This window comes from Pituophis catenifer, unplaced genomic scaffold (assembly GCF_029215685.1).
Source record: "Pituophis catenifer annectens isolate HBS135680 unplaced genomic scaffold, rPitCat1.0.hap2 SCAF_10, whole genome shotgun sequence".
NCBI classification, from domain to species: Eukaryota; Metazoa; Chordata; class Lepidosauria; order Squamata; family Colubridae; genus Pituophis; species Pituophis catenifer.
The window spans coordinates 12,505,007-12,518,889 of record NW_027256890.1 but is presented as its reverse complement, the minus strand read 5'-3'; the positions used below and the strand labels follow the sequence as shown (position 1 = coordinate 12,518,889).

Sequence of the window (13,883 nt, the reverse complement as noted above, 5' to 3'; positions counted from 1 at the left end):
TAGTCTTAATTCCAGGTTTTGAAATGGTTCAACTTTTTAAATTATGGCAACCAGAAACCTTTTAAAAAAAGATTTTAGAATCACTTCAATTTAGATCTCTGTTTCTGGAGCAATAGGAATAATCCTTTGAAACGTTTGCATGATGTATTGTTAGTTGCGAAATCATGTCCGACCCATTGCGACCCCATGTACGATGTTCCTCCAGGCCTTCCTGTCCTCTACCGTCCTCTGGAGTCCATTGAAAGCTCACGCCGACTGCTTCAGTGACTCCATCCAGCCACCTCGTTCTCTCTTGTCCCCTTCTTCTTTTGCCCTCCATCGTTCCCAGCATTAGGATCTTCTCCAGTGAGTCCTTCCTTCTCATTAGGTGGCCAAAGCATTTGAGTTTCCTCTTCAGGATCTGGCCTTCTAAAGAGCAGTCAGGGTTGATCTCCTCTAGGACTGACCGGTTGGATCGCCTTGCAGTCCAAGGGACTTGCAGGAGTCTTCTCCAACGTTCAAAGGACTCCATTCTTTGGCCTTCTCAGCCTTCCTTGTGGTCCAACTTTCACAGCCATCCATTGCAACTGGGAAAATCAAAGCCTTGACTCTCTGTTCAGTGTATTTAGTTACCATTTGATAAAATATTAGGACCAACTGCTGAAGGGTGCAAAGGGTTGAAAACGTACGAACGGGACAGATCCTTTTGTAGTGTCCAGAGTGGATTTTGGAACACCGAAGAAACTACTGAAAGAAAGGCAATAATTGTCAAGTCTGATCTGAAGACAGATGGATGGGAAGTGGTGTCCTTGAAAGAATATCCAACAACATGTCTGGAGATTCTCTTGTCATGCAGGTCATGGTTTGTCCGAAAGGTGGTTTTTTTAAGGAGGCAACTGGATTTTCTTGTTTTTTCTTTTGAAGATATTTCGCTTCTCATTCAAGTAGGTTCAGCTCTGGACTGGATGGTGGAGGATGGAAGGATTTATATATTTATATTCCAGCTGGTCATTTGCATCATTTAGAGGGTCGTTAAAAAGATGCGGTGGCTCAGTGGCTAAGACGCTGAGCTTGTCGATCGAAAGGTTGGCAGTTCAGGGGTTCGAATCCCTGGTGCCGTGTAACGGGGTGAGCTCCCATGACTTGTCCCAGCTTCTGCCAACCTAGCAGTTCGAAAGCACATAAAAAAATGCAAGTTGAAAAATAGGGACCACCTTTGGTGGGAAGGGAACAGCGTTCCGTGCGCCTTTGGCGTTGAGTCATGCCGGCCACATGACCACGGAGACGTCTTCGGACAGCGCTGGCTCTTCGGCTTTGAAACGGAGATGAGTAGCGCCCCCTAGAGTCGGGAACGACTAGCACATATGTGCGAGAAGAACCTTTACCTTTAGAGGGTCTTTGAGGCCACTTGGAGGTTTATCTGTGTCCTCAGGCACACCTGAACTGTGCTCCTGGTTCCTGTAGTCTACAATTTTTTCCTCTGGAAATCCATCCCTGCCATTCCCATCATTCCAAGGGTGTTCATCCCAAATTGTACAGCTAAACGAATGGTGTGCATGGACTTTTAATGTTTTTAAAATGTTTTTATAATGTTTTTTTTAAATAATTTTCCTATGTTCTTTGTTGTGTTATTTTTTGCTGTAAGCCGCCCAGAGTCCCTTGGGAGTTGGGCGGCATAGAAATTTGATAAATTAAATTAAATTAAATTAAAAGTCTGTAGGGATTCTCAGTTCTCCAGGTCACGGTTGTCCCAAAGGTGCTTTTTTTCAGAAGGCCATTGGACTTTCTTGTTTTTTATTTCTTTTGAAGAGGTTTCACTTCTCCTCCAAGGAGCTTCTTCAGATCCTTTACACTCCAGTCAGAGTTGAGGAAGCTCCTTGGATGAGAAAGCGAAACCTCTTCAAAGGAAAAAAAACCCAGAAAGTCCTGAAAAAAAAGCCCTTCTGGGATCTCCCAACAGCATGTAATTTTAAAAATACTGTATTTTGAAACTGGTAAGAATTCAAGGGAGGTCTGGAAATTTATGCCATGATTCGAATAAGGGAAAAACCCATCGAGGCTGATGAATAAGGGAAAGGATAGAAATAAAAATAAGGGAAAGGGAAGGGATAAAATAAATAAAGGGATGAAATAAAATAAGAGTGAAGGAAAATCTGGCCGTTTCCCTTTTTTTTTTTGACGAGTCAAAAACACCCAATTCCCCTCACATTGCTCCCAAAGGGGGGGAGGAAAGGAGGAGGAAGCTCATTGCGCAGGCGCGCTCGGGCCTCCGCCTGTCTTCAAGTATCTCGAAGGTTTCTCTTCTCCCCGCCACTCGAGCGCGCGTTTCGTGACGCCATCAACCCGCGCCGGAAGTGAAGCGGAACAATTTCCGGGCGGAGCCGGCGCGATGGCGGCTGACACGCAGGTGGGTTCTACCGAAGGCCGAAAGAAAAAAAGAGAAGCCGGGCAAAGCAACCCGCCCGCCGCCCGGCTCGGCTCTGTTCCTCGGGCGAGAAGCCGCGTTTCCTTCCGTCGGCCTTGGAGCGAGCGGGCGGCTTCACGGCTCCTCGCTTGGGTCGGTTCTAAGGAGGCTCCGTGCGGGTTGCAGAGGGCCGCAAGGAGCCTCTCTTTCTCTCTCTCTCTATGGATCCCAGCACTATCAGGAGCCCCATGGTAGCCCCATGGTTCCCAGCACGGGCGTCGGGGTAGCCATCAGGAGGGGGATGATGGGTTTTGTAGTCAACAAGCCCCGGGCAATGGCGGGGGGGGGGGCCTTGAAAGTCGGCCTGGAGGGGGGGGGAGAAGCAGGACAGGTAGTCCTCGGTTTACGACCTCTGTCTGTCTGTCTGTCTGTCTCTCTCTCACACACACACACACAAACACACACACACACACACACAAATTCACATCATTAAGCGAGAAATCTGTTCAGGGAGTGTTTTTTCCCCTGTCCCCATTTTACGACTTTTTTTTTTTTTTTAATTTGATTTATATGCCGCCCTTCTCCGGAGACTCAGGGCGGCTTACAATGCGTTAAGCAATAGCCTTCATACTTTTGTATATTTATACAAAGTCAGCTTATTGCCCCCACAAACTGGGTCCTCATTTAACCTACCTTAGAAAGGATGGAAGGCTGAGTCAACCTTGAGCCTTGGAGAGATTCGAACCTGCAGTAATTGCAGGCAGCTGTGTTAATAACAGGGTGCTTTAAACCACTGTACTACCAAGGCTCTATAGACTTACCTTGCCGCTTTTGTTAAGCGAGTCCCCGCCATCGTTAAGTCATTACTACTAATGACTTAACGATGGTGTATAGTATACTATAAGTAGTAGAGTATAGCCCAGTGGTTCCCAACCCTTTTTTTTTTTTGGCCATGCCCCACCTAAGTATCTCTAAAATCCTGATGCCCTCCGCCCCCCCCTCCAAACGTGACATATAATTCTTATTATTCAAAAAGTGAACTCCTACTCACTTGGAGGAAGTCTTAAAGGCCATTAACTTGGTTTAAACAAGGTTCCAATTGCCCCCGTTAAAAATCAAATTGCCCCTCTTTTGGGGCCTGGGAACCACTGGTATAGCCTTTTATTGTCATTTGTATATCATGTAGACAACGGAATTGGTTTTAGCCTCACTGGTGCAATCCGTGAGAAAAAATACAAACAACATAAAAACCCTGTTTCCCCCCCAAAATAAGACATCCCTTGATAATAAGCCCAATCGGGCTTTTGAGCGCATGGCAATAAGGCCAAGCGCTTATTTCAGGGTTCAGAAAAATATAAGACACTGTGGAGCCTTCTTGGAACTGCTGAAAGGAGCTGTGTTGTGGAGCTGTGCTTTCTGCCCTGTGTCTCTTCACCTGTTGAACACAGGGATCTTTGATGATCTTTACTGGATTATTCTTGATCCTTTTGATTATCTTTTGCATCTCCAAAAGGGACCTCACAGGAACGATCTTCTCTTCCCCTACCCCAAATCTCTTAACATTTGTTTAGGTTTCTGAAACGCTGAAGAGATTTGCAGTGAAAGTGACCACCTCCAGCGTGAAGGAGCGCAGAGAAATCCTCAGCGAACTTGGAAGATGCATTACTGGGAAAGGTACTTATACGATGTCAGAATATGGGTCGTCCTTGATTTATGAACACAGTTGAACCCCACATTTCTGCTGCTAAGTGAGACAGTTGAGAAGCGAGCCTTTCCTCGTTTTACAACCTTTCTTGCCACAGTTGTTAAGTTGAATCACCGAAGCTGTTAATAATACACTTGTTAATCTGGATTTGAATTGAATTTGTTTGCGCGAAAAATGACAAAAGTTGGAGGTCTCTGGGCCGCTGCAACAGTGATAAATCCAGGCCAGCCGCCAAGCATCCATATTTCGATAACGTGACCACAGGGTTGCTGCAAAGATCATACGTGTGAAAAAAATGGTCATAAATCACTTTTCCCAGTGCCATTTTAACTTTGGTCACTAAACCAAAGTTGTAAGTTGAGGGCTACTTGTAGCACTGAATAGAAAAGGGTCTAAAAAGGTTTAATTAAATCTCAATAGAATCTCTGGATGTGAGGGTGGGTGTTTTCATCAGAATTGCAATGTGTGAAACGGCTTCTCTGCCTCTGGACCTAATTGCCCATTGGTTCATCATCATCATCATCATCATCATCATCATCATCATTTTAGCCACTGTCTACCCATTGCAGGATGAAGGCCTCTTCCTCATGTTCCCAACCCAACAGTCCTGAGCTTTTCATTGCCAATTGGGCCCGCCATACTTGCTGATGTTGCCCATCCATTTTGTTTTACGTTTCTTTTGTGGATGCTTTTTGATCAACGTTGGTTGACGTTTGTGGGGAAAATAGAAAATAATAGGACAGGGATGTCAAACTCAAGGCTCGGGGTCCGGATCAGGTCCACTGGGTGCTTAGATCTGTCCCGCGGGGCTGCCTTGGAAATTGGGAAGGACCGGCCCGCTATGCCTTTCCCAGCGAAAACAGAACTTGCGAGGGCTCTGTTTTTGCTGGCAGAGTGTTGCAGGAGGCAGTTGCAGGCGAAAACGGAGCTCGGGAGCCTGTTTTCGCTGGCAGAACGTTTGGGCCGCCACAGGCGCCCCTGACACGATTGTTCAGCTGGCCATGCCCCCCCGCGCCCCCCCCTCAAGGTTAAACACAACCCTGATGCGGCCCTCTATGAAATTGAGTTTGACACCCCTGACGTAGGGTGTTAAAACATTGTTTTTGATTTTAAGCACTGCTTTTCATTGAAGTACTGTGTTGAATTTGGTTTGGTCTTTCGTAGATCTGCCAGAAGGCGCAGTGAAGGGACTGTGTAAACTTTTCTGCCTCACTCTGCATCGATACAGGTAATTGTGTCAAACTGGATAGTCGGGAGACTTTGCCCTCCGGTTCAGATAATGTTTATTTGTTCTGGCGCGGTGTATGGAAGCAGATTTAGAGGCTTAATGATAAGGCTTCTCTCTCATTTAAAATTGTCTGCTTTTTTTTTTTTTTTTTAGCACTGTTCCGATTGGCCTTCATTTTTTTCTGTGAGATATTATTTGTGTTTTATTGTATAGTATTGTAATGTAATAGGGATGCAGTGGTTCAGTGGCTAAGACGCTGAGCTGTTGATCAAAAGGTCGGCAATTCAGTGGTTTGAATCCCTAACCTGTTTTCCCCAAAATAAGACATGCTCTGATAATAAGGCCAATCGGGCTTTTGAGCGCATGACAATAAGGCCAAGCGCTTATTTCAAGGATCAAAAAAATATAAGACAGGGTCTTATTTTGGGGGAAACACAGTAGTACTGCGTAATGGGGTGAGCTCCTGTTACTTGTCCCAGCTTCTGCCAACCTAGCAGTTCGAAAGCAGGTAAAAAATGCAAGTAGAAAAATAGGGACCACCTTTGGTGGGAAGGTAACAGTGTTCTGTGCGTCTTTGGCGTTGAGTCATGCCGGCCACATGACCACGGAGATGTCTTTGGACAGCGCTGGCTCTTCGGCTTTGAAACGGAGATGAGCAGCGCCCCCTAGGGTCGGGAACGACTAGCACATATGTGTGAAGGGAACCTTTACCTTTTTATTGTAATGTAGGGTGCTTAGCCAATATGTATACAATTTTATTTATGAACCTTGTGCTTTGATATGGCCTATAGGCTAATCAATGAAGCTATAATAATATTAAAAACTTGATTTTTTCCAAACCATTCTTTTAAAAAAATTATATGGTCTCACCAGACTGCCAGAATACACAGTAAATGAGATTGTTTTGAAAAAGCATTTTTTATCTTTAACATGTCTGCTGCAAAATTGTTTATAAGGACCGAAGACAAAGCAAAGCAGATTCCTATAAATAAAGAAATATGTTTTCAGTTCACAGATGAAACTTTTAACTAGTGATCATGTACAATAGCATTGCACAACTTGTTCCTTCTGGATGCAGAATTCCTGCCCAGCATTCATTTTGTGGATTAATTATGAAAGAGTGCTTTTATTCAGAAATTTGCAAGTCTGGCTCATATTTTGACTTTATCTAAAAGAGATGGAAATACAAAACACAGTTCTCTTTACTACTTTTTAAAATGTACGTTGTAACGTCTTCTGTGTTACAAAGGGGAACTCAGACATATTGTATAGTTATAAATATAATTGTAAAAATATTACAACAGAATAACAGAACTGGAAAGGACTTTGGAGGTCTTTTAGTCCAACCCTCTGCTCAAGCAGGAGACCCTGTACCATTTCAGACAGGTGGCTGCCCAATCTCTTAAAAGCGCCCACAATTTCTGGAGGCAAGGAGTTCCACTGGTTAATTGTTCTCACTGTCAGGAAATTCCTCCTTAGTTCTAGGTTGCTTCTCTCCTTGATTAATTTCCATCCATTGTTCCTTGTCCTGCGTTCAGGTGCTTTGGAGAAGGGGTTTATCCCCTCTTCTTTGTGGCAGCCCCTCAAATATCGGAAGACTGCTATCATGTCACGCCAATCCTCCTTTTCACCAGATTAGATATACCCAATTCCTGCAGCCATTCTTCATATGGCTCAGGACCAGGGTACTTACGAGACCGCCTCCTGCCACCAATAGCCTCTCACCGACCAGTTCGCTCCCATAGAGAGGGACTCCTCAGGGTACCGTCGGCCAAACAATGTCGACTGACGGCCCCCAGGGGGAGAGCCTTTTCTGTGGGGGCACCTACCATCTGGAACGGGCTTCCCCCAGAGTTACGAAACATCCAAGACTTACGCATATTCCGCCGAGCCCTGAAAACATTTCTATTCCAACAAGCTGGTCTGGCCTAACTCTCCCTTTTTAATTGGCTTTTAAACTGTCCTTTAAATGGGGTTTTAAACCTCTTTAGATAAATTTGGTTGTTTTTTAATCTTTGAGCCTAAATTACTTAATCTGTTTCTTAATAGTTTTTAACTTCTATATGTATTTGTATTTATTATGGCTGTTCACCGCCCTGAGTCCTTCGGGAGTAGGGCGGTATACAAATATGAAAAATAAAAAAATAAATAAATAAAATAAATATGTTTTAGCCTCCAAGCCCCTAATCCTCTTTAGCAAAGGTTACCTTCAACCTTTGCTAAAGAATAAACCTTTGCTATAGAAATAAACAGGCAGGTTATTAGGAAAGCTTGATTGAGGGCAGGATATTTCAGAACCAAAATTTTTCAGCTCACAATCTCTCCCCTTCCTGTCTCTCAATTGCCGCATTTTTGCTAGAGATGCCGCATCACACAGAGCCCTTCAAACAGCTCTTCGGCAGCTTGCCGAATGCCAGCCGGAAGTGACCGCGAAGAATCTTTTGTGCTCCCTGCAATCTTCAGGAATCAGCAGCAAGTCTGGGGGATCCAGGTGAGAGATGCGCGCTGAGCAAAGATCTCTTTGGGAACAGAACTGAAGAAGCTTCTTGGGCGAGAAGCGAAATGTTTTAAAAAAAAAAAAAACCCAAGAAAGTCCAGTTGCCTTTTGGAAAAAAAGTGCTTTTGGGATTAGTTCCCAATTACTGACCTTTATCAGGCTTGGAGAGTGGCCAGGCCAATATCTTTCAGACTCCACGCTGTAACTGACAATACTTGGCAAGAATGCAGGAACAACTCTTCACCCAAATGAACTAATTGTCTCCTGCAAACTCCCCTCCCCTTCGCGCCTCTTTATTCCCTCTGGGAGGGGCCATTCACCATCCACCTGTGGCCTTACTCCTGAGTTGACCCTTGTTCTTTAGCTGTTCCCTTCGTCTGGCAACTCTGTGCATGCACACACTGGGAACAGGCTCCAGCTGTTCATCTGCCTCACTGATGTCTGACTCCGAAGGCAGCTGATAACTGTCAGACGGTCCTGGCCCCATCTCTGCCTCCGACACAGAGCACTTCCCCAGACTCCAGGACTGGCCCACGTTCCTCCCCAACCTCCTCACTCTCCGAATCGGCTGCCAGATCCGCTGGCTGCTGGCGGGGGATTACAGGGTCATTAAAAGAAGATGATGATGAGATGATCAGATGCCTTGGGCTTTATTTGTCCCTGGCCATTATACAAGCGGTTGAGGAAGTTGTAATCAAATTGTAGCATGGGGCAATGAAATGAATTCACGTGAATCGATGGTACAGTAGAAGTGTGCGTCTTGGTACAGCTGCAATCCTTTGGCTTACTCTGTAACGTTTGACTTAACTTTCCCGTCTGCACGCAGCGATGGGAATCACATGATGCTGCCAAAACCCTGAAATATATAATTCCCTTGTTTTTTTCCTTGTCACAGCAAGAGCAGTGCTTCTGCTGCTTCGCTGGCTCTCTCATGGACCTGCCTGCTCGTTCGCATTGTCTTCCCGACGCAAGACAAGAGGCATGGAGAGACGTGGGAGAAACTGGTATGAAGTGTCAGCGTTCCAAATTAGGCTCTTTTCCACCGCTGACATGATTGAAATCAATGAAAGAGAAGAAGCGTTGATTTATTGCTGAGATGAACTTTTACCTAGTTTTCTGCATACAGCAGATAGTGTTACCTGGGTGACCGAGGGAGGGGGCAAATTCCTGTGAAAGAACGTGCTTGGGATGAAGAGATGGATCTGCATGATGGCCAATGGGACATTGGGGTTGGAGAGCGGAAGGGGAGGGTGTTGGAAGGAGGAGCCAGTTTGGCTGCAACAGAGTTCAGAAATGTCGTTCTCTATTCTTAAATAAAGAAAAAAGATTCATTAGAGACTTTGCGTTTGAAAATGAAGTTTATTTAAGATAGCAACGAAACCTGACAGACAGCCAAACTGGCCCCTCCTTCCAACACCCTCCCCTTCCGCTCTCCAACCCCAATGTCCCATTGGCCATCATGCAGATCCATGCCTTGATTCTCCTGTGAGACCTTAATCTTGGTTGGATTACAGGTAGTCCTTTGTGGTCCTTTAGGAACTGGACCCCAAGTTTTCGTTGTTTAAGCAAGACAGTTGTTAAGTTGAGTTTTGCCCCGTTTTACGATCTTTCTCGCCCCGATTGTTAAGCAAATCACTGCAGTTGTTGAGGACTAATGGATGACTTGGGACTTGCAGGCATCATGCTGTAGGCCCTGTAGGTAAAACATTCTACATTTGATTATTTGATAGTATAGACCAGTAATGGCTAACCTTTTTGCTGTCGCGTGCCAAAAGTGGGGCATGCGGAGGCCAAAACCATTTTTTGTTGTTTTCCTCTTCTAAATTTACATGCGTCTTATAGTCAGGTGTGTCTTATCGTCTGAAAAATACGATAGCATTCAAAAACAATGGAAGTTGTAGATGATGAGTTTCCTAGGCCAAAATATCTGGAGGGATGACAAGAGTTCTAGTAGTCCAAAATACCGGGAGGGCATCATCCTGGGGAAGACTGAGGCAGACTTCCTGGTCCCCTCAGCCCTTGCTTGCTTCAAAATAATGACCCCATGAAATATGGCTGCTGACCAGCAGTGTCCACAAGCTAGAAACAGATCAAGGATTGTCCGTGATATTAAATGATCCCTTGGCTTGTCTTTATTAACAGGTTGAAGTTCAGTGTTTCCTTCTGTTGGAGATCCTGGGCGGGTCCCGCAAACCTGTGGTGAATGGCGCCGTGAAGAAATTGAACAGACTCTGGAAAGAGGTGAAGTTACATTTTCGGCAAACGCCATCCGCGTTTCAATTAGGCCTGTCCATCTCCGGGTGTGTTGAGATTGTATATCTTGACCGGGCTTGGAAGAAATCATGATCCAATACATTGAGGCAGTGTCCCTTGGACTGCAAGGCGATCCAACCGGTCAGTCCTAGAGGAGATCAACCCTGACTGACTGCTCTTTAGAAGGCCAGATCCTGAAGAGGAAACTCAAATGCTTTGGCCTCCTAATGAGAAGGAAGGACTCCCTGGAGAAGAGCCTAATGCTGGGAACGATTGAGGGCAAAAGAAGAAGGGGACGATGGCAGAGAACGAGGTGGCTGGATGGAGTCACTGAAGCTGTAGCTGTGAGCTTCAATGGGCTCCAAGGGATGGTAGAGGACAGGAAAACCTGGGTCGGACACAACTTCGCAACTAACAACAACAACAACAGATAGATAGATAGATAGATAGATAGATAGATAGATAGATAGATAGATAGACAGACAGACAGAGTGAGTGAGTGAGTGAGTGAGTGAGTGAGTGAGTGAGTGAGTGAGTGAGTGAGTGCAAGGTGATCCAACCGGTCAGTCCTAGAGGAGATCAACCCTGACTGCTCTTTAGAAGGCCAGATCCTGAAGAGGAAACTCAAATATTTTGGCCACCTAAGGAGAAGGAAGGACTCCACGGAGAAGAGCCTAATGCTGGGAACGATGGAGGGCAAAAGAAGAAGAAGGGGACGGCAGAGAACGAGGTGGCTGGATGGAGTCACTGAAGCAGTCGGCGTGAGCTTCAATGGACTCCAGAGGATGGTAGAGGACAGGAAGGCCTGGAGGAATGTCGTCCATGGGGTCGCAATGGGTCGGACACAACTTCGCAACTAACAACAACAACAAATACAAAAAAAAAAAAATCTGCATTGGGGGTATAGGGATTGCAGGTCAAAGCAGGCTCTTCTGTTTGGCTTCTCATAAGCAGTTATTTTTCTTCTTCTTCTTCTTTTGACCTCAGAATCCTGGGCTGGTGGATCAGTATCTCTCCATCATTCTTCATTTGGAAGCCAATCAGGGATATGCGATCATGCTGGGCCTACTCGTGCAGTTCTGTACTAGCCAGAAAGATCTCAGTACCATCAACAAACACAAGGCAAGTTTTTTTTTTTAAAAAAAAGGCCATTTGGGGTTGGAGGAAGATAACGGCTGCTCAGCAAATGGCGAGCGGTGCGGTAGGGCGAGAGACAAGTAGACCTCGACTTAATGACCGCAACCGAGCCCAAAGTTTCCATTGCTAAGCGAGACGATGGTTGTGAGCTTTGCCTCATTTTACAACCTTTCTTGCCACGACTGTTAAGTGAACCACTGCATTGAACAGAATAGGAATAGGAACAGAACAATAGAATTGGAAGGGACTTTGGAGGTCTTCTAGTCCAGCCCCCCGCTCAGGCAGGAAACCCTACACCACTTCAGACAGACGGTTGTCCGATCTCTTCTTAAAAACCTGAAGCATTCACAACTTCTGAAGGCGATCTCTTCCACTGATTAATTGTTCTAACTGTCGGGAAATTTCTCCTTAATTCTAGATTGGTTCTCTACTCGTTTAGTTTCCATTCATTGTTTATTTTTTGGGCTTCTGGTGCTTTGGAGAGTAAGTGGACCCCCAACTCTTCTTTGTGGCAGCCCCTCAAATATTGGAAGACTGCTATCGCGTCCCCCCTCGTCCTTCTTTTCACTAGGTTAGACATACGCAATTCCTGCAGCTGTTCTGTATATGTTGTTAAGTTAAGGTTAACTCCACACTAACTGGAGTGGAACTGGATCTTAAGCCAGAGTGGAACCAAGTACCAATGTGACTCCCCCCCCCCCCACACACACACACCCAAAGTTATAAACAAAGCAGGGGTGAAATGCTACCGGTTTGGGCCTGTTCGCCCAAACTGGTAGTAAAAAATGCTACCAGTTCAGGCGAATAGGTAGTTTAAAAAAAAATGCTTTAAAAAAGTTTTTTTTAAAAAAAAGGTTCCCACGATCGCTTGGCACAGCTGATTGGCGGAAATGTTTTTAACTTTTTTTAGTTAAAAAATGCTAAAAAAAAAAAAAAGTTGGCCATATTCACCCAGTCACATGACTCCCCTACCAAGCCACGCCCTCCAAGCCACGCCCCCAGAACCGGTAGGGAAAATTTTTGAATTTCACCGCTGAAACAGAGGCTGTATAACGTTTGTGATTTTCCTAGCGAACCCACATTCCCTGACCTACTATGAAGTGATGTGTGTTGTTACATGTCAGTATCATGACTATTTTCGTTATTCAGGCTGCCCTGCTTGCTTTCTACGTGAAGACCCTCCTGATGAGCAAGACCAAGCCTCATAAACACGTCTTGGTGAGAGAAATTCCTCAAAAGTCCCCTCAAAACATGAAGTCAGGTGCTAATTTGGCCCCAGTAAACTCTGCGTAGTCTCGCGGTGCCATAAGCAAAGCTTTTGTAGACCAGAGTCTGCTTTGCCTGTGGCATCAGAGGTGCAGGCCGTCCTCCACTTACGACGACAGTTGAACCCAGAATTCATGTTGCTAAGTGAGAAATTTGCTCAGTAAGCTTTGCTCCCATTTTACAGCTTTTCTGGCCGCGTTTGTTAAGTGAATCACTGCAGCTGTCAAGGTAGTCACACGGTTGTTAAGTGAACTTGGCTATCCCATTGACTTTACTTGTCAGGTGGTCAGAAATTGCGTGCACCTTGGGGCACTGCGACCGTCGTAAATAGGGACCAGTTGTCAAGCATCCGAATGTAAATCACGTGACCATGGGGATGCTGCCGCGGTCCTAAGTGTGAAAAATGGTCATCAAGTCACTTTTTTCAGTTCCGTTGCAACTCCGAACGGTCACTAACGTGAACCTCCCAAAGGTTGCCCAGATTGCTGGAGGCAATAGGCTGACTGTGTAAACCTCAAGCACTGTGAAGCGGTATATATAAGTCTTAAGTGCTATTGCTGTTAAAACGGTGCTGGTTCCTTGCAGGACAATTGCGCGCCTCTGCTCCGGTATGTGTCTCATTCCGAATTCAAGGACCTCATGTTGCCAGCTTTGCAGAAATCTCTCTTGAGGAGCCCGGAGAACGCCATTGAAAGTGAGTGACTGAGGGAAACAGATGGAGCACCTTGTGAAGCATAGCTGGTAGGAGTAGATCAGAATCAGAGGTGGGATTCATACACTGCAGCAAACGGTTCGCTCAGCACCGGAAATGGGAGCGCGCGTGCGTGTATGCTTGCTTCGCTCTCATGCGCCATCCGTGCTTGCATGCAATGTCAAAAACAGCGATATAGGACAGGATTGCGCCCACTACTGCTTCGCCCAAACCAGTCCGAATCGGCTGAATACCACCTCTGATCCGAATCCAGCTGATAGGAGATCCCAGCTGTCAGATTTCGATGCTATCTCAAAATAAATGAATCTCCAAACTGCCGATCTTTAAGGAAATTTTCTCTTTATTTGAGCACAGCGATCTGACCCTGGCTCTTTCGCGGTCAGTACTGACCTTTGCCCCCCAATCCCTCCCTTATATAAATTGGAAATTAAATTAAATTAAATTAAATTAAATTTCCGATCCCCAATTCTCTGCTTCTCATTGGCTATCTTCCAAGTCACATTCCTGATCTCTTCTTCGTCAGATCACAGGAATGTCTCCCCCCCTCTCCCATCTCCGAGGAGACAGAATCTTCAAAGGGATTTAGTAGGCAAAAGTTCAAGCTTCTCCTCTCTTTATATGTCAGTGCTGGGATGCTGACACCAGCAGGAGTAGAAAATTGGTATTTATTTAGGACTGGCATTGTAGGTTCCAGGAAGGGGA

At 45.5% G+C, this 13,883-nt stretch overlaps 1 protein-coding gene across 1 annotated transcript in view; it reads left to right on the top strand.

Annotated features, from left to right (window-relative positions):
- The first annotated feature begins 2,344 nt into the window (after nt 1-2,344).
- Nucleotides 2,345-13,883, top strand: part of GCN1 (GCN1 activator of EIF2AK4) — a 66,055-nt gene continuing 54,516 nt past the window's right edge. Inside the window, 9 exon segments of the mRNA XM_070951096.1 lie at nt 2,345-2,386; nt 3,955-4,057; nt 5,253-5,316; nt 7,676-7,807; nt 8,709-8,817; nt 9,956-10,054; nt 11,054-11,188; nt 12,353-12,421; nt 13,055-13,163. Of these exon segments, the coding sequence (XP_070807197.1) occupies nt 2,369-2,386; nt 3,955-4,057; nt 5,253-5,316; nt 7,676-7,807; nt 8,709-8,817; nt 9,956-10,054; nt 11,054-11,188; nt 12,353-12,421; nt 13,055-13,163 (838 nt within the window). The 5' untranslated portion in view covers nt 2,345-2,368.